Here is a 23,061-nt window from a genome sequence, read left to right as displayed (position 1 = left end):
GGGGGGGGGGGGAGGAAATAGCTGTTAAATATGGTCTAGAGATATCACTGTGCCTTTCCGGTGTGGTCTATAGAGGAATCTCTTGAAGGTATGAGAGTATTTTATGGAAAAATATCTCATTCAAGGTTGGAGATGATGGAGAGTAAATTTTCAGGGTCATAATTAGTGTGGGGACATTATTGAAAGATGATTTTTACAGATTGTACTGAATATATTGCCAAAGAAAATCGATAATATTACAACTTAGTGGGACACAAGGTGGAGACCTTTTTCGGACTTGAGATTTAGATGGGAATTTCAAGATTGGGAAGTGTTGGAGTTATGAAGATTATTAGCCTTACTACATAGGGAAGTCAATCCGGTTGGGAACCCCGATGTTTGGTGGTGGGGCTTGGAAATAATGGAGTGTTCTCTGTTAAATCTTTCTATGAGAAACTTTTAGTAAGGGAGGAGGTGTTTTCCCATGTAATGCAATATGGATTCCAAAGCTGCCGAGGAGGGTTCGGTTTTTTACTTGGTTAGTCGCTAGAGGGGTGATCTTCACTGCGGAAAATCTTAGAAAGCAGAAGGTTGCTTGTGTTAGTTTGTGTTACATGTGTAAGGAGATGGCAAGGATGTGGATCGTCTCTTGCTAAATTGTGGTTTAACCATGTGGTTATGCTGGGATTTGTCATTTGTTTAGGTGGTTTGACACTCCATGGGCAACGCAGAAAACTGTGAAAGAGTTGATGTTCAGCTGGAAGAATGGGAGGAGGAGAAGACGTAGGGCTTGGAACATGGCTCCACTTGCAGTAATGTGGGTTGTTTGGAGAGAGAGAAATAAGAGAGCTTTTGTAGGAGTAGAGTCGAGTTTCTCTTAATTGAGGAGTTAGTCTCCATTCCCTCATTTTCTTTTGATGCACACAAAAAGTTCCTCCTTGTATAGATGATTGGGTGGAGTTTGTAGAGAAGCATATCCTTTTGTAGATTCTCTACCTTTTGGTATTTTCAGTAAATGCTACTTTCATTGCCCTTATCCAAAAGAAGAATGGAGCAGATGAGCTTAAGGACTGTAGACCTATAAGCCTAATAGGAGGAGTTCACAAAATTATCTCAAAACTCATCACAGAAAGGCCAAAAGCTGGCATTGAGAAACTTGTCAATGACCATCAGATGGCCTTATAAAAGGAGGCAAATTCTGGATGCAGCCTTGCTAGCAAATGAGTTGGTAGCTACCAGTACTAAATGAAACAGATCTGGAATTGTATGTACTTGATGTCGAAAACACTTCTGATCATGTCAATGGGTCCTTCCTCTTGAAGATTGTGAGGGATATGGGATTTAGAGAAGATATAAACCGGTGTATCTAACTGTAAAGTTTTCAGTTTTAATCAATGGAAGCCCCAAAGGTTTCTTTCACTAGGGGGTTAAGAAAAGGGGATCCTCGATCTCCCTTTTTTTTTCTTCCAATTAGCAATGCAAGGCCTCAACCACATATTAAGAACATCTACTCAAACAAATGGATCAAGGGCTTTTGATCCTTGAAGAACATTGCAACAATCTGAAGATCACACACCTGTTTTATCCAGTTGACTCTAATCTTTTGTGATGCACAAGTGATTTAGATTAGGCACCTCAGAGCCATTCTTACCATATTGGAAGCCCTCTGTGTGCCTACATATGAACTGGATTGAGAGCTATCTTTATCAAGTTAATCAGGTTGTTGATGGGCTCAATGCACTTGCTAGAAATCTAGACTGTCAGTTGGGATCCCTACCAATTAGATATCTAGGATGCCAGTTGGTGCAAAGAGCTAATCTAAGGAGATTTGATTTGGAATGAGGTAATTGAAAGATGTGACAAAAAATTAGCAAGACTGAAAAGCCACTAATTGTCATTAGGGGGAAGACTAACTCTAGTGAATTCAGTACTAGATGCTCTCCCAACTTATATGATGGGTTTATTTCCTATTCCTGGGAGTGTGGAAGAAAAGATTGATAAGTTGAGAAGAGATTTCCTTTGGCAAGACAACAAACAAAGAAGAAGCTGGAACCTGTTGAAATGGGAGAAACTAACTCTCAATAAGAAGCAAGGAGGTTTGGGCATTAGGAACTTCAGTTTCCACAATCAGAGTCTTTTCCAAAAATGGTTATGGAGATCCAATTTTGAAGAAAACACAATCTGGAGAAAGTTCATCTCCCAAAAGTATGTTATGCCAAGCCAATGGATAACATTAGCAAGTGCTAAGTAGATCCACATATGGTATCTGACTATCATCTTATGGTGAATAATCAGGAATCAATGACCAGCTTTAAATAAACACATGTCAAGGTTGGGATGGCCTAAAAACTGATTTTTGGGATGATATTTTGACGGGTCAAAGTCCTATAAAGAGAACCTCTTCTCTGAACTGTACTCTATTAGCATGCGACCGCAACCAAAGGTTAATCAGGTATGGGCAACACAAATGAAACCTGATTTTTAGGAGAGCTTTAAATGACGGGGAACTCAACTAAGTAGCAAACTTGCTACACATTCTGGAAGCTTTCAAGATGACTTCTGAAGTTCTAGACAAACCAAGTTGGAAGCTGAACAGCGAAGAAATCTTCACTGTTACATCTGTGTGCTGGAATCTAAACTATAATACCTCTATAACAGTGTTTTGGTCCTGACCCTGAGTTGAAAGTCAATATCCCTCCCAAGGTTTCTTTTATTACCTGGCTGGTGAGCACACAATAAATTATGAAGAAGAGGTTTCCAGATTTGCTCAAAGTGTTCTCTATATGGACTGAATGGGGTTACTAATGAGCACCTATTAATTTATCACAAGATAAACAACAATTTTATGTGACATGTTCTTTTGTATCCTAGGTATCAGCTGGGTCATACCAGAACCACTTTTGATCTACTTAGTAACTGGAAGTAGATTGGAAAAAGATATAGAGGTGAGAATTAGTGGCAATTGATCCCAGCTTGCATAAGCTGGATAGTCTGGATAGAGAAACTCAAGAATTTTTGAAAATACAAGCAGCTCCATTCACAAAATTGGGATGAAGCGTTCTTAGTCTCTTCTGCTTTTGGTGTAGACACAATCTTTTTGGGGATAACAAGGGATTTGATAGATCAAAGTAGGTAAATTGTAATATTGCAGCTCTATAGTTCTGGACAGTCTCCTTTTGGCTCTTATATGAGCTTTGTAACTACTCATTTCAACACTACCCAAGTGCCGGCACTGCCGCCTTTTGCTATATATGCAAGTTGTTACCTTTCTCAAAAAAAAAAAAAAAGTTTAAAGAAAAATTATTTCCCATTTTTAAAATAACACTCTGCTCCTAAAAGGTGGGTGGTGGTGGGGCAATTAACGGAAGGAGGTTACATACAAGAAGTCTACCTGGTTGTTGTCCTTGCAATGACCAATTGGAGTGACTTCATTGCATCAATTTATTCGTAAAGTTTGTGCTTCACTGATTTTGTGGTAATCGGTTTCCTTTTAGTCAGAAGATCAGCATTTTCTCTCTTTGCCTTTGAAGGTTGATTCTAAGAAAAATATCTTCCCTTTCAGGATTTGCAAGTAAAATCCTCGCCATCTCCTCAAGTGGAAGAATCGTTGGATAATGATCCTGCAATTATTCAGGTGCTTAATCTGCTTTATTCGCAATAGATGATGCCTTAAACTATCTATTGTTAAATTTGCATGGGAGATTATGCTGATAATATGTACCCAAAAATCTGATAGTAGTTGCTAGATTTTATTTTTCTTCCACACTAATACAATGCTATTTTGATTTCTGTAGTCACGCTATGCTGGAGTCTCCCCAAGCTCTTCAAAATCGGTGTCACTTAATGGTGGATCTTTTACTGAATATGGCTCTTACAAGGGACCTGCTTCCTTGAATAGTGTGCCACCTTTGCATCAATCGGTAAACCAGACTGAATATGGCGCTTCTCAGGCAACTCAATCCAACATGGGTTCTTATGCAGCTCCCTCTTACCAGCAAAGATACAGTGAACCCGCTAGCAGTCACCATGCTCCACAAAATTCTCTTCCACCTTCTGCTTCACATGTGATGATGCAGGATTTGAAGCAGGCTTACCCACTCCAAGGCCCTGAACATTTCACTTCAGCTGTTCTACCAAAAAGCGTAGCTCCAGGGCCTGTGGTTACCACTGCAAATTCTTTATCTTTAACTAGCAGACAAGGTCTTGCACCACAGCAACTTCCTATGGCTCCCACTACTAACATTGTATCTCCCTTATTATCTGTAACCTCTTCCATGTCTTCTTATGCATATACTCCTGCATTTCCCCAATCTAGTCAAACTGTGGGCAACTCTGGTGCCCCAATCTTTTCTAGAATAGGGTCTAATGCTTCACCTTTATATCCTGTATCCCCAGTTGTAGATTCCTCATCAGGTGTCTTTCCACAACAACCCCCCAGATTGCTAACTCCGGATCAGTTATCTCTACCTAGTTTTTCTGGGCAATTATATTTAGATCAGAAGGACCTTGGTGTTCTCAGCTCAGAACCTCAGAATCCCTCGTTATCATTTACTACTTCAGCAGTCCAAGCGCCATTGCTGCCACTGCCACCTGCTGCAAAGAAGGTTATTTGCTCTTCATTTTTTTGACCAGTGTCTGGTTGAATTTTACTGTAATTATTGATATAGAACCATTTCTGCCTTATGTAGTTCAATTACCTTATTCTATGATTTGTAGTGGCAAGTCCACTGGATGCCAGGTTTAACATTTAAACGAGAATAATTAACTTATAGTAACACTCCTGCATTCTTCAGGCATAATACCTAAAGGGTGGGAATTGCATCAAACATAGCTTCTTTAAGAGTCTCTGTTATCAATAAGTTTAGGGTTTTGAAGATCCATACTTTTCCAAAAGTGTTCCAAAACGAACGATGATTCTGTAACAATGCAAATTACCTTTGCTTTATAAATGTTTCTTCCTTGTCAAAATATGTTCCTGCCTTTGGCAGCAATTTCGTGACCATCTAGCTTATGAATTTATTTTTGTGTTGAACTTTTGCAGTTGCAATCATCTTCAGAGTTTACCGAAGAGTTTGATTTTGTTGCAATGAATGAGAAGTTCAACAAAGATGAGGTGTGGGGTTATCTAGGAAAAGCAAAGCAAACAGCTAAAAAGATGGAAGGTGTGGATATTGCTTTGGTCAATGAGGACAAGGGGAATGAAGTAGATCATGGCTTGGAGTCTAATGCCGATCCCAAAGTAGGTGTCAAGCATTTTAAGCACGTATAATCGAATTATCAACATGTTATTTTGCATTGTATTCCTCTTTACCAGCCTTCGAGTCGTATCACTCATATAATATGATTGCCATAAGCGATTTAAGTTTTTGATCATCTAATTCTCCTTCTGATTTCTGCACAGCCTGCCTATAATAAGGATGACTTCTTTGATAATATATCCCGCAATACAGTTGCTCGTGGAGGTAGGAATGGACAGAATCGCATTTCTCAGAGGATGAGGCAGGATAGTGAGGTTCGTCTACCCCTCAACTAAATATTCACTGAGTTTTGATCAATTACTATTTCACACTAGTGACAGTAACTAACAAGTCGGTCCTTTTTTATTATTGCCTCCAGACTTTCGGTAACCATCAACAAAGGCCTTATGCGAATGGTGGCTATGGGCCTGGGCCTGGTGTCTTTGGGCCTGGGCATGGTGGCTATGGGCCTGGACATGGTGGGCACCGTGGTGCATATGGCTATGGGCCTGGAAATGGTGGGCACCGTGGTGCATATGGCTATGGTTGGGGAAGGGGGTTTAATAACTATGGCGGTAGGGGCCGTGGAGGAGCGCACATGAGGATGTAATATATTCATTGGAGTTCTGCATGATGTCTGGTTATGTTGTTTTCTGCAGTATTCAACGCAATGGCAGAGCAAATCTCCCGCTAGTTTGACATTTGCCGAGGAGTTCTTTACCAAATGTTACCAAACTACCAATTACTACAGTTGCACGTGTATTTGGTATTGTCATTCATGGCTGGTTCAATTTTTTTTTGGTCCAGCGAGCCAGGTTTTTCTACATGCTTTACACAACTATTGCCATCGTGTATGGATACCCCGGTGGAGATTAGAGTTTTTCAATCAGTTCACTTGTTATCTCGTCAGATGAAGATTTTATGTGTAAGTTGTCTGTTAGTTTCTTTTATCTCAAATTAGACTGAGGAAATGAACTTGTCTTCTCTTCAGTATTTAAAAACATAAGTAGACACTTTTGTATAAATAATTACATATATATGGTCGTATTCAGTGAATACGAACAGGATTCTTGGAGAGGAACTGGTCCCCTAATTTAGCTTCTTTAATTTTTTTTAGAAAGATATTCTTAGACAAGTTCTTTATATTGACAAAAGTCTCCAGAGATGGTGGAGGATTTTTCTGCTGGCCACGTGCATTTTCTGACTCCATGAAATATATTAATTATACATCTCACGATCTCAATGTACTAATTTGCAATTTATAACACATCACCACCATGTGTATAGGGGAAGAAAAAAAAAGTGTGCATTTCCATTTTTTTTCTTTTATATTAAAAGGGACCACATAAAACATAGTTCTTCACGTCCTTCTCCTTCCATCCCCCACCCCTTACCCCAGCCCCAAAACGGAGAGTGAGGGGTGTTGACACGTAGGAGGTAGGAGGTAACATGTACTTCATAAAGTCATAGAAGGTAACATGTACTTCATAAAGTCAGTTGAGGTATGTATAAGTCCGATCTGAATATAATAATTATAAAAAGAAATGAGAGATAACACATTTGTATATGGAAGTTGGATGTTATGTGCTTTTTTTATAGGAGGTTGGAGAGCATTGATTCTCTATCTCTATCATAAAAATAGAATAAGAAAAAAGTTGTTTGCTAAGAAAGTCTATATGCATTTTAATTTCTCATCTATTTGTATATATATTTTTTCTTTTATCTATTCAACTTGTTGAGGTATTTTGCCATCTTGTTTGTGCTTGGTCCTTCTTTCTTATTTTGAAGATGAGGGGACCAAGTGCTGTGATCAAAGTTATAAATACCAAAATAGCTGAAATAATATAGACACCATTATTGACTATGTAACATTCACCATCCAGCCACCCTTCACCAAGTGGTTGGGTTTTGCTCATGCTAATGCTAGTTCCTATTAAAATTGTTGCCATCACAAAGCTCATCCTACAAGAATATAGTCATTTCTCAAAATATTAAATTTATTATATTCAAAATGCGATAATATAAAATTATTATTCTAACGAGTAAAAATGAACGGTAAAGATATTTTGATGAGAAATTTATCCAAATGTGAATCAAGAAAAGACGGTAATAATATTTTATAAATTAATTTGCTTTATACATAGAAGGTAGCAATGAACTTTTAAGAAATTAATATTGGAACTTATAATTCTTTTATAGGCGGGTAACTATAGCCTACAAGCAAAATTATTTCTCATCAAAAAAATAGAGAAACCTTATCAATAAAAATAAGAAAAGAAAATTCTTAGAATTAATTTAGGTTCAAATATCCATTTGCATATGTTGCACATACTGCTTCAATACTCGTACCTTGCCACTTCAATACTAATTCCTATTCTATCAAACGAATAAGTATAAGAATTTCTCTATTAAAATTTCATAATTTTCCCTTATTTAGACCTGATAAAAGTATTAAATGATTTATATCACTAATATAAAGAATTTTTATATAAGATCATCATTATCGTTATAGCAATTATCCTGTCTTATTTTTAAAATGTAGTAGTTTTTACTTTTTCTCAAGAATGCTTATGTGTTAAGTATATAATAATTTTCTTTCTCATATTCGCGATGTATATAATTTAAACTCGAAAAAAAATTTGATTTTAGAAATGGATGGAGTACCTACCATGAGATAACACAAATGAGGCCAGTAACGGTAGGCTTCTTGTTAGTCTTTGAATTGTTTTGATGATCCTTTGAGAAGACATTTCTACATATCAACAAATTCCCAATCACTTGACCTATAATTAAACAAATTAAAGCTCCAATTCCCAATTCAAAAGCTACACTTTTTGGCAAGTAACACAATTTCCCATCAAACCTCAGATCTTCCTTCTACAAATTAAGAAAGAAAAAATTCAATCAAACCAAAAAAATCCAATTGAGAAAAAAAATGAATCAACAACAACATATCCGATATAATCGCAGAGTATGAAAGGATAGAATGTACACAAACTTTATCGAAAAAATGAAAAAACTTACCTTTGTTTTCTTGAATTCAGCAGCTATGCATAGAGAGATGGAAACAAGGCCAAGGGTAGTGATAAAAGAGATAAAAATTGGATAAATGAATTGATGATTTCCCATAACACTTTTTTTTTTCTTTCTTTTTATGGAGTTGTGTTTTTTCAATGAGTAAAGAAGAATAAAAGTAGAAAAAAAGAGAGGTTTTACAAAGAAAACTTGAAGATTACTCAAAGGATATATAGTTTGGTGGTAGAAATATTTGGAAATATAGGCATCAATTCTTGATTTGTAATAACTCAACTAGTCAACTCTTTAACTGTTTTAGTGGATTTTCAAGTTTGTTGAAAGAGAGAGACATTTTGGTGTTTGTGGGGGTGGGTGGGGTGGGGGGAGCAACTTTTATGGTTAAGTGAGGAAATGTTTATATGTTTTGATTTTCAAGAGGTTTATGTGGGGATGGGGAGATTTGAGGTTAATCACACATTTTCTATAATTAGATTATATTATTTTATTGTATAGTTGTAGTAATAGATCTTATGATTTTCTCCATTATAAAATTGTTGCACTGTTTTCATTTTTCAAGAATTATTTCATTAATTTTTAATGTTAAAATGATGGTCAATTCTAAAAGAAGTAAAAGAAAATTATGACAATTTTTTTTTAGGAAGGAGTAATAAATAAGGTACTAAAACATAGACAATATTAGCATTATACTAAGATGATTAAAGAAAAAACAAACACTAAGATTATTAAAATTTTGTACTCTTATGATGTATCTATATTTTCTTTCTATGAAGATGATAATCAAACAAATAAAAGTATGTTTTAATATAATATTAGAGTAGATAAAAATATTAATTTCGAGTCTTTTATATATATATGTATATATACGCTTGTTCACGAAAAAAAGTTAAAGGTGCTCCAAGAAAATATGTGAAGATAATAATAACTAATTAAAGAAAAAGATAATATTTTTAATACCTTAAACTATAAATGATAAATGATCACAACAACTTGAAAAATTATGACTATGAAGTTTAAATTCTTTGGTACAAATAAGAAAAAAAGGAAAAAAATTATATTAAGTTACTCAATTACAGGTTATAGATTGAGAAATAAGATAAATTGCACAAAGACAGAAAATAATTAAATGTATATTTGAGCTGTATTTGCCACCGAATGATGCAATTTTTGCAAAATGATCTGGAAAGCAAAAAGACAAAATAAGAAAGAAATCAAAAAATAATAATTAAAAAATTGTGGAATTTGGTATTTTAGATAATGAAATTTCCACAAAAACCAATTTATGGTGGCCCCTAGATTTGGATGCTTACAGTTAGTTTGTCATAACTCTTTTGATTTTTTTTTTTTTTAAAAATCGACTTAAAATAGAATGAGTCGATTTACTATCTGAATTTTTATCTATGGATAAGAATTCGATATTCTGTACTATTTTTAGAAAAAGAGAAGGAGAATACAATAATTTATAAATATTTTGATGATTAAATGAGATTTTAAGACAACAAAGCTAAAATATACTAACAATACTTTGCCTCTTTTCAAATATAAGCATTGTATGATATTTTTTTAAGTAAAAAAATTGTTCTTTCAAGAATGAAGGGTTTAGAATTAATACTTTGTTTGAGACTTCTGCGAAGCATTTTAATTATTAAACCTTCAGTTACTTGAATGGTACATTTAAATTTGTTGTTTGTGAATATTCACAAAATCTACTATAATTATCAACGTCTTTCAAATAAAAATACTTCATCCATTTAAAAAAGAGTGACCTAGTTTGATTTGACACGAAATTTAAGAAAATAAAGAAGACTTTTGAATCTTGTGATCCTAAATTAAAGTTATATCAAATGTGCAAAATTATCCTTTAATCTTGTGACCTTAAACATGTCACGTGGAGAACTGAAGCTAAATGTTACAAAAAAAGAAAGAGAACACTCTTTTTAAAACAGACTAAAAAGAAAAAAATGTTATTCTTTTTTAAACATAGGAAGTAATATATTTCGACTTTAGGTTATATTTTCTATTGAACCATCCCTGATTCTGTATAAGATTATACATATAAAGTGTATTTTTAAGACGAATAGAGATTATAAAGTTTTGCAAACTACTTAACTAGAGTAGTAGAATGGTAGCTCCACTCTGACGTGAGACACAACAAACAACAAATAACTATTTATAGTAAAGGTTGTTGTTCACATGACATATTGTCTACTGTCTAAAGTGGACACGAAATTCCATCCTAAATACCTCAATTAAGACTTATACCTTTTAAGAGACATCCGTAGTAGAATCTAATTGTGATATTTTAACACTTTTTTATTGTAGAAAAGCTAAATGTTATAAATCTCGCGATAAGTTATACCACGAAGAAAATAAAAGAGAGCTCCACGTTTGACACAAAAGATGTTTATATTATGCATTGCATTTGTGTAATATACATAGGAACAATAGACCCTTGTGGTCCGATCCTTCTGCAGATTCTGTGCATAGCAGTAGTGCACGGGGCTGCCCCTTTTTACATGGAAATATGTACATGTAAAACATACCATAGCATTCCATTATAAAATGCTTAGTTCTCATCAGTGAGTCTTGAAAGCAGATAGAGGCAGCAAGAGCAAAGAAGCACAGAAGCTGCAAAGCAAAGTAGATCAAATGGTGAATGTATAACAGCCTTCTTGCTCTTGTCAAACAAACCTATGAGAAGAAGCATCACGATAACATGACCGATTTTGGTTTTTAGCCCGCTCACAGTAGTTATTTCCAACCATCTCGGTCGTTCCTGGCAATTTAGTAACATGTAGAAAGCAAGAATCACATTGTGTGGAGAGAATCATTCAAGCAAGAAAGAACCAAATGGACTACTTGATGGAAATCTCTCAGTTTTTATTTAAGCACTCAACTGGCAAGTAAGCATTCCAACTTTGAGTATGCATATCTAGACATCTCAACTCGTTTCTGCTATACATTGAAACTTACATAACGATCGTCTAGACACCTCCAAAGTTTATGCGTCACGTCAGGTCGAGTTTGTTTGAGAAAAAATGAGGATGAGTTGAAGTATTTAGTTGTTAGATGACCAAGTTTGAAGTGTCTAGATGTGCACTCCCAAAGTTAGAGTGCTTACTTGCCATCTGAGACCATGTTCGAGTGTCTGCTTATGTATTATGCTTTCTATTTACTTTTCCATCATTTATAACTACTACTTGAGTTCATTCCTTCGAAGATTTTTCCGTTTAACTTGGAGGAGCTAGACATTGGTGATCATAAAAACAAGTACTAATAAGTGCATGAGATCTATGTTGCTCAGACTCTCCAAAATGTTGCTGTAACCGTGTCAGATACTCCAAAATCACAGTACTTATAGAGGATTTGACATACACCTAGACTTTTGAAGAGAACTAACAACATAGCATGAGAATCTGAAAATTAGGTAACTCAATGAATTGCATCGACACAGAGCAAGAAATTTCAGGAGCAACTACAACATATAAAACCAGAAAACTTAGTTGTGCATATGCTACTTAGTATTGACACAAATTGATAGCTCATAAAAACACTTTCCAAATTACTGAAACTAACCTTTAGAGTGAACATGCCGAAGAGATTTGATCTATATGGAGTAGTCTCCCCTGACATTGATTTTCCTTTGTCAAGATTGCTGATGAAGAGCTCATAGAGACCCATACCGAAGACTAACATCACTGTTCCTAACAGGTATATATCTAGAGGAAATATAATACATCGTCAAGAACTTCTTAAACTAGTAAAATTGAAACTAAAAGATTGTGGTATGATAGAAATCATAAAACATATTAGAGCAAAGGATGAATATTCAAGGAGGAAGACAGCATAAAACTATAACGTGCATCGGGAGCTACTCTGCAATATTGTAATCATCAGATCAAAAGGAAGATAAATAGACTACATTTACGAGAAGGAACACAAGTAATAATTAATGACACACCTATAGCTTCGACAAGATGCACAATAACGTTAGCTCGGCTTGCAAAGTACCCTTGGAATGATGCAATCACACATGAACAACCCTGTTTATGGAGAAACAAGTTAGTCTAATCATTTACTAGTATGTTCTGGACATTAATATACCATTAGAAGGTTATATTTTATCATAGACAAATATCAAAGCCTAGAGGCTTTTGACATTAATCCAGAAATATTGTACTTAACAACAACTGAATTACATACTCTTCTTTTTATCAGCACAGGCTTGCAGTGGCAGACATAAAATTCGAAACAGTAGTAGCAGGGAGATGTATGAATGTCTCATACATCATATAAAGTTCAAAAAACATGTAAAAAGAAAAGGGATAGACAACACCACAAGTTCAGTCTAATTCACTCCAACAATCCAGATAAAGGACTCTCTAGCTAAATTATTAGTTCTATTAAACTTAACAACTTGAAGGGGGGCCTAGGCGTTACTGATAAAGTTACTATTATATGACCACGAGTTCATAGGTCAAGTTGTGGTAAAACTTAACAACTTGAAAGGGAGCCTTGACATTACTAATAAAGTTATTGTTATATGACGAGGAGGTCATGGGTTCGAATTGTGGTAACACCTCCTGCAGAATTGCAGGATAAGACTGCGTACAGTTAGACCCTTATGATCCAACCCTTCCCTGGATGCACGAGAGCTATTGCACCGGGATGCTCATCATCCTTTTAACTTAACAACAAGAAATGAAACTCAACACCAGTGCATAACCAAAGTAAAAAGAATAATCAAAATACAAAAGGGTTAAAGACTAAACCTTTATAAAACAAAGAAAAGATCCAATCAAGGAACCCCAAACTGCAAGAATCGCGAAAAACCGACAGCTATAAATCACCTGCAAGAAATCAACCCAAGAATTTCAAGAAAATCACAAAAAGTGAAAATTTTCAAATTAAAGGGCAAAAAAAATGTCACCTTTTCTAGGGTTTTCTCTACCCCTTCAAATTTTTCTTCAGGAATATGAAGCACAGTTGAATTAGAATCCGATTGAATAACTGGTGATGATGGAGCATGAACTGTAGAATGACTACAACGAGCAGTAGATAAAGCAACAACTGGAGAAAACTTAAAGAGAGGTGCCCATTTCACAAATGAAGCTGATTTTGAGTTCTTCAAAATCAAGATTGGAGCTTTAAGATTTGTAGATAAACCTCTAGTACAAGGTTTCATGGTGGAAGAACAAAAATACATAGAGAAATTGTGCATGAATAAAGTTAAAGTTACATAAATATCTTTTATACAAGATAGGAGTAGTATAGTATTGGACTTACTTTTTTGTCTTTTTTCTTCTTCTGATTTTCATTATAAGTGGAAGAGTATTAGCCACACATGTAAGCTCAAAGTCATTTTCATTATGCTAAGAGCAACACATGTAACTTCCAACAATTATAAAATTTGTCAAACTTTTGATGTTCTTATCAAAGTTTTGCTCCTGACCCGAGACTCGATCCCTGACCCAATCAAAACTTGGACCCCAACCTAGATGACCCTGACTCAAGATCCGACCTGACCCTTGATTCCTGAGCTTTGGCTTAGGATACAACTACGATCCCAACACAACCCTACTAGGGATCCAAGTCCTGACTTTGACTCGATCCTGAACCACACTATAATATCTGTTATACAAGTAAATGATGAATCAACTAATATATGATCTATTTGTAACTTTATTAAAATTAAATAATCAACTTTTAATAATAAGTATTATATCTAAACTCATGCTTAATAGTATACATATTACAAATGTTCTTCCGCTTAGGCTTTTAACTATTATAATTAATGTTATATCTAAATTCTTGATTATAGTATATATCCCAATAACTTACTCTATCCTTCAACTCATAAGTTCAAGGGAGAGATAATACATTCAACAAACAATTCTTCATGGTTTCCTTTGTAGGAGTGTTGTTTTACCCGAACTTTTGATTCTTAAGAAGTTGGAGCACAGATTGTGCAGTGCAGTAAGAAATGGCCTGAATTGTGACCATTGGATTCACTCCAATAGCTGTTGGACACACACTTGAATCACCAAGAAACAAACTTTCTACTTCCCATGTTTCTCCATTGGAATTAACCACTGAATTTGTTGGATCAGTTCCCATTCTACAACTTCCCATTTGATGTGCTGAACATATAGGAACTGAATGTTTTCCAATTTCCATTGAACTTGCTTCTTTTACAAACCTCTCAAACTCCTTCGTTCACCTTCAAACTCCTCCCTTTTTCTTGTTGAGTTCCAATCTCTTCTGCACCAGCAGCTGCCAAGATTCTTAGTGTCTTCTCTAGGCCTACTTTCAAATTTTCTTGATCGATTTGATCCAACTTGTAAGATATTGAATATGGTGAAAATGCTTCCCCTGATCCAATGTCCCTTGCCAACGCTAAGATATATGCTGTTCTTGTATATTTGCTCATCATCTTGATATCTTGGCCTGAAACCCATGGCATTAGTGCAGAAAACATGCCAGGGTGAAATCCTGCTGTCTGTATGACTGCACCATATCCTGATCCTTCGAAATTTGCCACGACTTTAGACATTGCTGTCATTATTCCGCCTTCATAACTTCTCTTCTCTGCCTCTGGCCATATGTCATTGGATTTTGATGGTGAATCTGGAAAGTATCCCCAGGGATGGAGGTGCAGGTTTCTGCCAATATTTGGATTCTTTAAGCCACTCTTCTTGAGCAATGAAGGAGTGGTAAGAGCACCACAAGCTACTATTGTGACTTTTGATTTCACCATACAAATTTCTCTCATCCCTTCAATATTTTGAAATGCAAAAGTAACTCCAATGGCTTTGTGTTTTAGTGAATTGTCATTCTTTTCTTCATGGATCACTTCCAATGCTTCACATTCAGGAAGTATTGCACCGTTGCCTGATTTCACCAAATCGACTAACCATGTCTCAGCTGTGCCTTTTTTCTTCCCATCTTTGCAACCAAAGCCACACCATCCACAGTAATGATCCAAGGGCGCGTTCGTAGGGATTGTTTCCACTGGATACCCTAATTCTTGACACCCTTTTCTCATAATCATGTTTTGAAACCCTTCATCTTCAATTTTTTTCACACAATCTTCATAGCCTCCTTGCATAGTTCTGTTGTAATATAGAAAAGTTGTAGAATTTAGAAAGGGTAGAATAGTCTTTTACATAAAGTTTGTTATAACTACTTTTCAAATAGTTAGTTACAAAGTTGTTAGTAGTTTGGCATAATGAAGAGCTATATATACAGCTCTGTTTGTACATGTTGCTCACGTACTTTACACCAGAAATATACTACTCTTCCTTCTTCTTCTTAACTCCTTCTTCTTCCTCTTTCTAGCTATCTCTTAGCTGTTTTTCTGCTTCTTCTTATCATCATGAAGCTTCCTTCATTTACGAACATGGTATCAGAGCCTTGTGCTTCTCAGTAAACACTGATGAAGCTGGAGAATCCACAGAATCAAAGAATCACAGTTGATTCATAGATTCACAGTTTTATTTTTTGAAGAAATCGCAAGATCAAAGAATCAGTTACTGATTCACAGATTCACAAGTGTTACAAGTTTTTGTTGGAAAGGTCTTTAAGTTCCAGTTTGTTGAATTACAGTTGAGTCATTGTTTTTCAAGTCTCAAATGGCAATAGGTGAAAATGCAGATTCAGTTGAAAACAAATCAGGTGCATACAATTCTTCACAAGTCAGTTCTGGGCAGAGTCAAGGTACCAATTATAACCATCCTTTGTTTCTTAATCCTACTGATGTTAGTGGTATGAGTATTATCTCATTTCAGTTGCTTGGTGTTGAGAATTACACTTTGTGGAGTCGATCTATGAAGATAGCTCTACTAGGAAGAAATAAGATAGGTTTGATTGATGGAACTGCTATAAAGGAGATGTTTGGTAAGGAAATGTGGGGGCAATGGGAAAGAGTAAATGCTATTGTTTTGTCATGGTTAATGAATTCTGTATCCAAGAGTTTACTAAGTGGTATTGCATTTGCTTCTACTGCTTTTGATGTTTGGACTGATCTAAAAGAAAGATTTGATAGAGTAGATGGCTCTAGAACTTATACTCTACACAAAGATATTGCTTCACTGCAGCAGGGTACTGTTTCTGTTTCTATGTATTATACAAAGCTGAAAAGCTTGTGGGATGAGTTTGAAGTGTTGGTGCCATCTCCCTGTTGTAACTGTGATATATCCAAAGGTTTTGTTGCTCACATGAATAGGCAGAAGTTGTACCAGTTTCTAATGGGTTTAAATGACTCCTATCATCAAGCAAGGAGTCAAATCTTGATGATGGATCCATTACCATCAATTAACTATGCCTATGCTATGATAGTTGGTGATGAAAGTCAAAAGGCTGTAGTGAGTAGTGTTAATAGTATTTCAGCTGCATTGGAGTCAATTGCTCTTTATTCTAAAGCCAGTAGCAGCTCCAATGTAAGTCAGAAATTGAAAAGGAACACATTGTTGATATGTGATTTTTGCAAATGTAAGGGTCACAACAAAGAATTTTGTTACAAGATTGTAGGCTACCCTCCTGATTTTAAGTCTAAATGAAAAGTGCAAGGAACTTCACCTGCATATGGTAATACTGGTAATAACAACTATAGTCAGACACAGTTAACACATGCAAATCTCACTTATGGAATGAACACCAATGTTCCTCCACCAGGATGGGGAAATATATCTGAGCAATATCAGTCTTCATCAGAGACTCCCAGTGTTAATAGAATAGTGAGTCCAGCAGAGAAAGAGGTTCAACAGTTGCTTCAGGGTTGTACATTTACAAAGGATCAATATGATCACATTCTAAAAATGATTCAACAAAAGTCTGAGCCTACAACTGCTGTGTGTAATACTGCAAACAATACAGGTAAAACATCCTTTGTTTCTGAACACAGTAACTTGTGGATTATAGATACTGGTGCAACAAATCATATGGTGTCTAGTTTGAATATGTTGACTAACAACACTGTGCATGAACTTGAAGTATCTAGGCCTGTATATCTACCTAATGGTACTACTACCCAGGTGTCTCACATTGGGTCTTGTAGTTTATCAACAAGGAGTGTTATATCAAATGTGCTTCACATACCTGATTTCAAGTATAACTTGTTATCAGTAAGTCAGATTACTAAGGAACTAGGGTGTTCTGTTACCTTTTTTCCTCATTTTTGTGTCTTCCAGGAACTCTACAGTGGGAAGGTGAAAGAAGTTGGTAAGGAGGAAGGAGAATTGTACTTGCTAATAAAGCATTTGACTACTCAGTGTAATGATCAAGAAAAGGAAGTTGAGGCTGCATTTGTTGCTCATGATGTCAAAGAGACAGACATGGTGCTATGGCATAGAAGATTGGGTCATGTATCATCCACAGTGCTTGCAAGAATGTTTTCAGTAAATAAGCAAAGTACATGTAGCATTTCTAAGTGCATTGTATGTCCATTTGCTAAACAAACAAGGAATGTGTTTCTTAACAGTAGCATTAAAAGTACTGCTTGTTTTGAGCTACTTCATGTTGATCTTTGGGGTCCTTATAATACACCTACTGTTGATGGCAAGAAGTATTTTCTTACAATTGTAGATGATTTTTCAAGAGTAACTTGGCTGTTTTTACTCTCACATAAATCTGCTGTGTGTGTCTCAATTAGAATGTTTCTGCAATATGTTCAAACTCAGTTTGGAAAGAGGGTTAAAGTGTTGAGGACTGATAATGGTCCTTATAATACACCTACTGTTGATGGCAAGAAGTATTTTCTTACAATTGTAGATGATTTTTCAAGAGTAACTTGGCTGTTTTTACTCTCACATAAATCTGCTGTGTGTGTCTCAATTAGAATGTTTCTGCAATATGTTCAAACTCAGTTTGGAAAGAGGGTTAAAGTGTTGAGGACTGATAATGGTACTGAGTTTGTAAACTCAGATTGTCACAAGCTATTTACAGAATTGGGGATCCTACATCAAAGATCATGTCCATACACTCCTCAGCAAAATGGGGTTGCTGAGAGAAAGCATAGACACTTACTTGAAGTTACCAGAGCTTTGAGACTTCAAGCTCATATTCCTATCAGATATTGGGGTCAGTGTTTGTTGGCTGCTGCATATATCATTAATAGGTTACCAAGTAGTGTTCTACAGTTTAATACTCCTTATGAAAGGTTATATGGTAGTAAACCATCAATATCTCATGTCAAAACTCTAGGATGCTTGTGTTTTGCTAAACTTCTAACAGAACATGATAAGTTGATGCCTAGATCAAGACCAGCAGTTCTTATGGGTTATTCAGAGTTACAAAAGGGATATCTACTTCTTGATCTAACTGATAAATCATTCTTCACAAGTAGAGATGTGGTGTTTAGAGAAGATGTGTTTCCTTTTACAAAATTAGATTCTTCATTACAAGAAAGAGTGTTTGTGGATCCTATGCAAATTTCAGACATGCTAAGTAGTGAGGTACAGTGTATAAGTCCTGTGATTCCCAGGTGTCCTCCTACTACTGTGTCTCATGATGATAATGTGTCTCATGAGACTCATATATTGTCTTCTATTGATGAGGTAGAACAATCTCCAACTGGTGATGTGGTAGATAATGAGATGAATCAAGAGTCTGCAAGTCTTACTACTCATAGGAGGTCTACTAGACAGAAACTCAAACCAACTTGGATGAAAGACTTTGTGTCCTTAACTGTTGATAAAGATGTCATGTACTCTTTAGGAAAGTACATGAGTTATGATCATCTTTCTCCTGCATACCAAAGCTATATTGCAGCCACCTCTGTTATTAAGGAACCTGAGTCTTATCTAGAAGCTGTTCAAGATAAAAGATGGATAGAGGCCATGCAACATGAAATTCAAGCACTAGAAAGTAATCATACTTGGGAGCTTACTGATCTACCAAAGGGGAAGAAGGCCATTGGGTGTAGATGGATTTATAAGGTTAAATACAAGTCATCAGGAGAAGTAGAGAGACTCAAAGCAAGGTTAGTGGCTAAAGGTTATTCTCAACAAGAAGGGATTGATTACAAGGAGACCTTCTCACCTGTTGATAAAATGGTGACAGTCAGAACCATTGTTTCTCTTGCAGCAGCTAGGTATTGGCATATTCATCAAATGGATGTATTCAATGCTTTTCTTCAAGGTGATTTGGATGATGAGATTTATATGCAACTACCTCAGGGATTTGTTGGTCAGGGGGAGAAAGTATGTAGACTAACAAAGTCCCTATATGGTCTGAAACAAGCTCCAAGGCAATGGAATCAAAAATTGACTGAAGCTCTTAGCAATCTCAAGTTCAAACAAAGTCAACATGATTATTCCTTGTTAATTAATCAGTCAGAAGAAGGAACTATATTAGTGTTGGTTTATGTTGATGATATGCTAATTACTGGCAGCAGTCTTAAACTAATAGAAGACACAAAAAAGGCACTACAACAAGCATTCAAGATGAAAGATTTAGGAGAATTAAAATACTTTCTAGGCATTGAGTTTACCAGATCAGCAGCTGGCATATTGATGCATCAAAGGAAGTATACACTGGAACTTATAGCTGAGGTTGGATTGACAACAGCTAAGCCTGCAGGAACACCTATTGACATCAATGTCAAACTAACATCTAAACTATATGATGAGCATGTGAAGAAAGCAGAATCAGATGATCCTTTGATTGATCAAACAACATATCAAAAGATAATAGGCAAGCTGTTGTATTTGAATATGACAAGACCAGATATATCATTCAGTACTCAAACATTGAGTCAATTTTTACAGCAACCAAAAAGGTCTCATCTGGATGCTGCATTAAGGGTGATCAGATACCTAAAGCAACAACCTGGTCAAGGACTGTTATTGGCAAGTGATTCAGATGGACAAGTTACTGCATTCTGTGATGCTGATTGGGCATCTTGTCCACTCACTAGGAAGTCTGTGACAGGGTATATGGTTAAGATTGGTAGATCATTAATATCATGGAAGGCAAAGAAGCAAACAACAATATCAAGAAGCTCAGCTGAAGCTGAGTATAGAAGCTTGGCTTCAACTGTTTCAGAATTAGTGTGGCTGCTGGGATTGTTGAAGGAAGTAGGTACTAAAGTTCAAGTACCAGTTCAAGTTTACAGTGACAGCAAGGCTGCTATTCAAATAGCTGCTAATCCAGTATACCATGAAAGGACCAAACATATTGAAATTGATTGCCATTTCATAAGAGAAAAATTACAAAAGGGACTGATTAAAGTGGAGTACATTCATACCAAAGAACAACCAACTGATGTATTGACCAAAGGGTTATCTAGACTACAACATGAACACTTGTTATCCAAGCTAGGGGTTTTGAATATTTTTGCACCTCCTAGCTTGAAGGAGAGTGTTGTAATATAGAAAAGTTGTAGAATTTAGAAAGGGTAGAATAGTCTTTTACATAAAGTTAGTTATAACTACTTTTCAAATAGTTAGTTACAAAGTTGTTAGTAGTTTGGCATAATGAAGAGCTATATATACAGCTCTGTTTGTACATGTTGCTCACGTACTTTACACCAGAAATATACTACTCTTCCTTATTCTTCTTAACTCCTTCTTCTTCCTCTTTCTAGCTATCTCTTAGCTGTTTTTCTGCTTCTTCTTATCATCATGAAGCTTCCTTCATTTACGAACAAGTTCACTTTCAAACAGTTTAAGATTGTGATTTTTGGACCATTCTTTTAGTACATGTCGTGGAGTTTGAATCGAAGCTGACCAATTAACCGTCGAGCCACCACCAACAGTTGATCCAGCAAGTATCATGATATCCATGTCCTGAGTTATTAGTAGTCCATTTCCAAGGTACATTTGATCCATTGAAGGCCCTTCAAGAAGTGAAAGATTAGTTCTTGCAAGATAACTTCCTTTTTCTAGGACAACTACTTTGTGTCCAGCGTTTGCAAGAATACCAGCTATAACTCCACCACCAGAACCTGAACCAACCACCACAGCATCACATTCTATTGTGAAAGCAGGGCACTCTGTGCTTCTCCTCGCGTTGTTGAAATTATGCGGTTTTGATACAGAAAATCCTAGTTTTTTCAGCCTCTCACATGTTATTTTGTGTGAATTTTTCAGACTGATGATTCCTTCGTAAAGTGGTCCAAATGGTTGATCATCTTTTTTCTTTGAGTTCATGTTTTCTTGTTTTTGCTTCTTAGAATCTGGATCAGGTCCAATGTAGCCAAGTGCTTTCCATGATGGATTCTGACTTTCATCATTCACCTAAATAGAATAAAAGATTTTCACTTTCAAGAAGGAATTGAATTATGGAATATATTATTTACATGTTACTGAACTTTTTTCTTCTTCTTGAGAATGTTACGTGGTATTTATAGGCAAGGGGTCATGAACAAGTTAAATGTGACGTTTATGGTTAGGTAGGGAGAGGAGGGGTGTGTGTGTGACGTTTCAACGTTTTATTTAGCTTAAATGTGGTTGAATTTTTTTTATTTTGGTTACACCATTAGTTTCATCTCGTCATTTGTGACTTATAGGAACTCATCTTATCGAATTTCAAACTTGTATAGAAGATTTTATGCACGTATGAGAAAAAACGTCTTTCTAAATGATGAATAATGTGATGATACGTTCAACACCAAAATCATGATAGTATTTTGATAGTTTTCTTGTCTTATATTATCAATTTTACTCAATATCAAAAATTAATATATACGGAAGAATACCGAAACACGAACCTAATACCACATTTTTTTAATTAATGTATTTTAATAACAGAAGCCAAACATTTCTAAATTTGTGATTGGAGGAGTGGGTTTTAACTAAATAAGAAAAAAGGGGAATTAATTTGAATGGACTAAACAAGAAACACGATAACATTAGATTGGCTTATGTTTGTTGTATACGTTATCTATCAAATATCATTAAGTTGGCTACAAAAACTTCTTTCTTTCAAAGTTGTCTAATGTCATATAGATTAGTTTGGTACAGACCTAAGTATGTGTAACGTTAATTATTTTACAGAACGAATCTACGTATGTCTTTACAATATTTAAAATTGAGCAAGTATGTCCTTGTTTAAAAATAATAAACCGACAAACATTTTAAAATTTTCATTTGACAATTGGTGATGGTGATAACTATTAAGAATAAGTACGAGAAGCTTTTGAGAAATTAAGAGCAGATAGTTGTTCTGCCGTATTGTATTGTATTTATAGATGTTGTACATATTGACGTAAGTATAAGAGTCCAATCTAAAGGAAGAGTAATCCTTTTGTTACAAAGAATGAGCTACGACAATTGAATTTAAAACTAACTACTATATTTGAATTCAAATAGGCTATGGACTCTAATAGCCCCCTGCAAGATCATGTTCGTGATCGAACCATGAGCTTGGATCTAAGGTTGAGGAACCGAGTTGTGCCAACAACTTTAGTAAAGATATCTGCTATTTGATTTTGGGATGAAACATAACGAACCACCAAAGATTGATTTTCAACCATCTCTCGGACAAAGTGATAGTCAAGACGAATATGCTTTGATCGTTGATGGATGAGATAAAAACTGTGCACTAAGATTGTCGCAAAGAACTATGGGAGGTGCAATAAGAGGAGCACGTAGTTCACTGATAAGTTGTTGTCCCCAAATTAATTCAGTAGTTGCCAAAGCTAAAGCACAATACTCAGCTTCAGTGCTTGAGCGGGCTACTGCCTTTTGTTTGCGAGAAGATCAACTGATCAAGTTACCTCCATAAATAGTGCAAAACCATGTTGGGAGCGACTATCATCAAGGTCAGAGATCCAACCAGCATCTGAAAAGGCTACCAGACTAGAATCAGACAT

General features: G+C 35.6%; 3 protein-coding genes and 1 pseudogene across 3 annotated transcripts in view; 1 reads left to right on the top strand and 3 right to left on the bottom strand.

Moving 5' to 3' along the window:
* The window catches only part of LOC107026986 (protein decapping 5-like), a 9,656-nt gene extending 3,359 nt beyond the window's left edge, over window positions 1-6,297 (top strand). The window contains exons 3-7 of the mRNA XM_015228138.2: window positions 3,542-3,613; window positions 3,774-4,583; window positions 5,021-5,218; window positions 5,381-5,491; window positions 5,596-6,297. Of these exons, the coding sequence (XP_015083624.1) occupies window positions 3,542-3,613; window positions 3,774-4,583; window positions 5,021-5,218; window positions 5,381-5,491; window positions 5,596-5,826 (1,422 nt within the window). The 3' untranslated portion in view covers window positions 5,827-6,297. The remainder of the gene's footprint in view (window positions 1-3,541; window positions 3,614-3,773; window positions 4,584-5,020; window positions 5,219-5,380; window positions 5,492-5,595) is intronic.
* LOC107028097 lies at window positions 6,180-8,611 on the bottom strand. The gene is made up of 3 exons (XM_015229150.2): window positions 8,241-8,611; window positions 7,885-8,093; window positions 6,180-7,178 (listed from the first exon to the last, which is right to left on the bottom strand). Exons 1-3 carry the CDS (start codon window positions 8,343-8,345, stop codon window positions 6,944-6,946), a joined length of 549 nt encoding a protein of 182 aa, XP_015084636.1. The 5' UTR covers window positions 8,346-8,611; the 3' UTR covers window positions 6,180-6,943.
* Window positions 8,612-10,612: 2,001 nt separating this feature from the next.
* LOC107026820 lies at window positions 10,613-13,470 on the bottom strand. Its single transcript, XM_015227909.2, has 5 exons — window positions 13,180-13,470; window positions 13,022-13,099; window positions 12,211-12,292; window positions 11,826-11,968; window positions 10,613-11,025 (listed from the first exon to the last, which is right to left on the bottom strand). Exons 1-5 carry the CDS (start codon window positions 13,468-13,470, stop codon window positions 10,816-10,818), a joined length of 804 nt encoding a protein of 267 aa, XP_015083395.1. The 3' UTR covers window positions 10,613-10,815.
* Window positions 13,471-14,030: 560 nt separating this feature from the next.
* LOC107027832 lies at window positions 14,031-23,061 on the bottom strand (annotated as a pseudogene).

Source organism: Solanum pennellii, chromosome 8, assembly GCF_001406875.1.
Source record: "Solanum pennellii chromosome 8, SPENNV200".
Lineage (NCBI taxonomy): Eukaryota > Viridiplantae > Streptophyta > Magnoliopsida > Solanales > Solanaceae > Solanum > Solanum pennellii.
The sequence above is the reverse complement of the archived record's forward strand: the minus strand, read 5'-3'. Positions and strand labels throughout refer to the sequence as shown.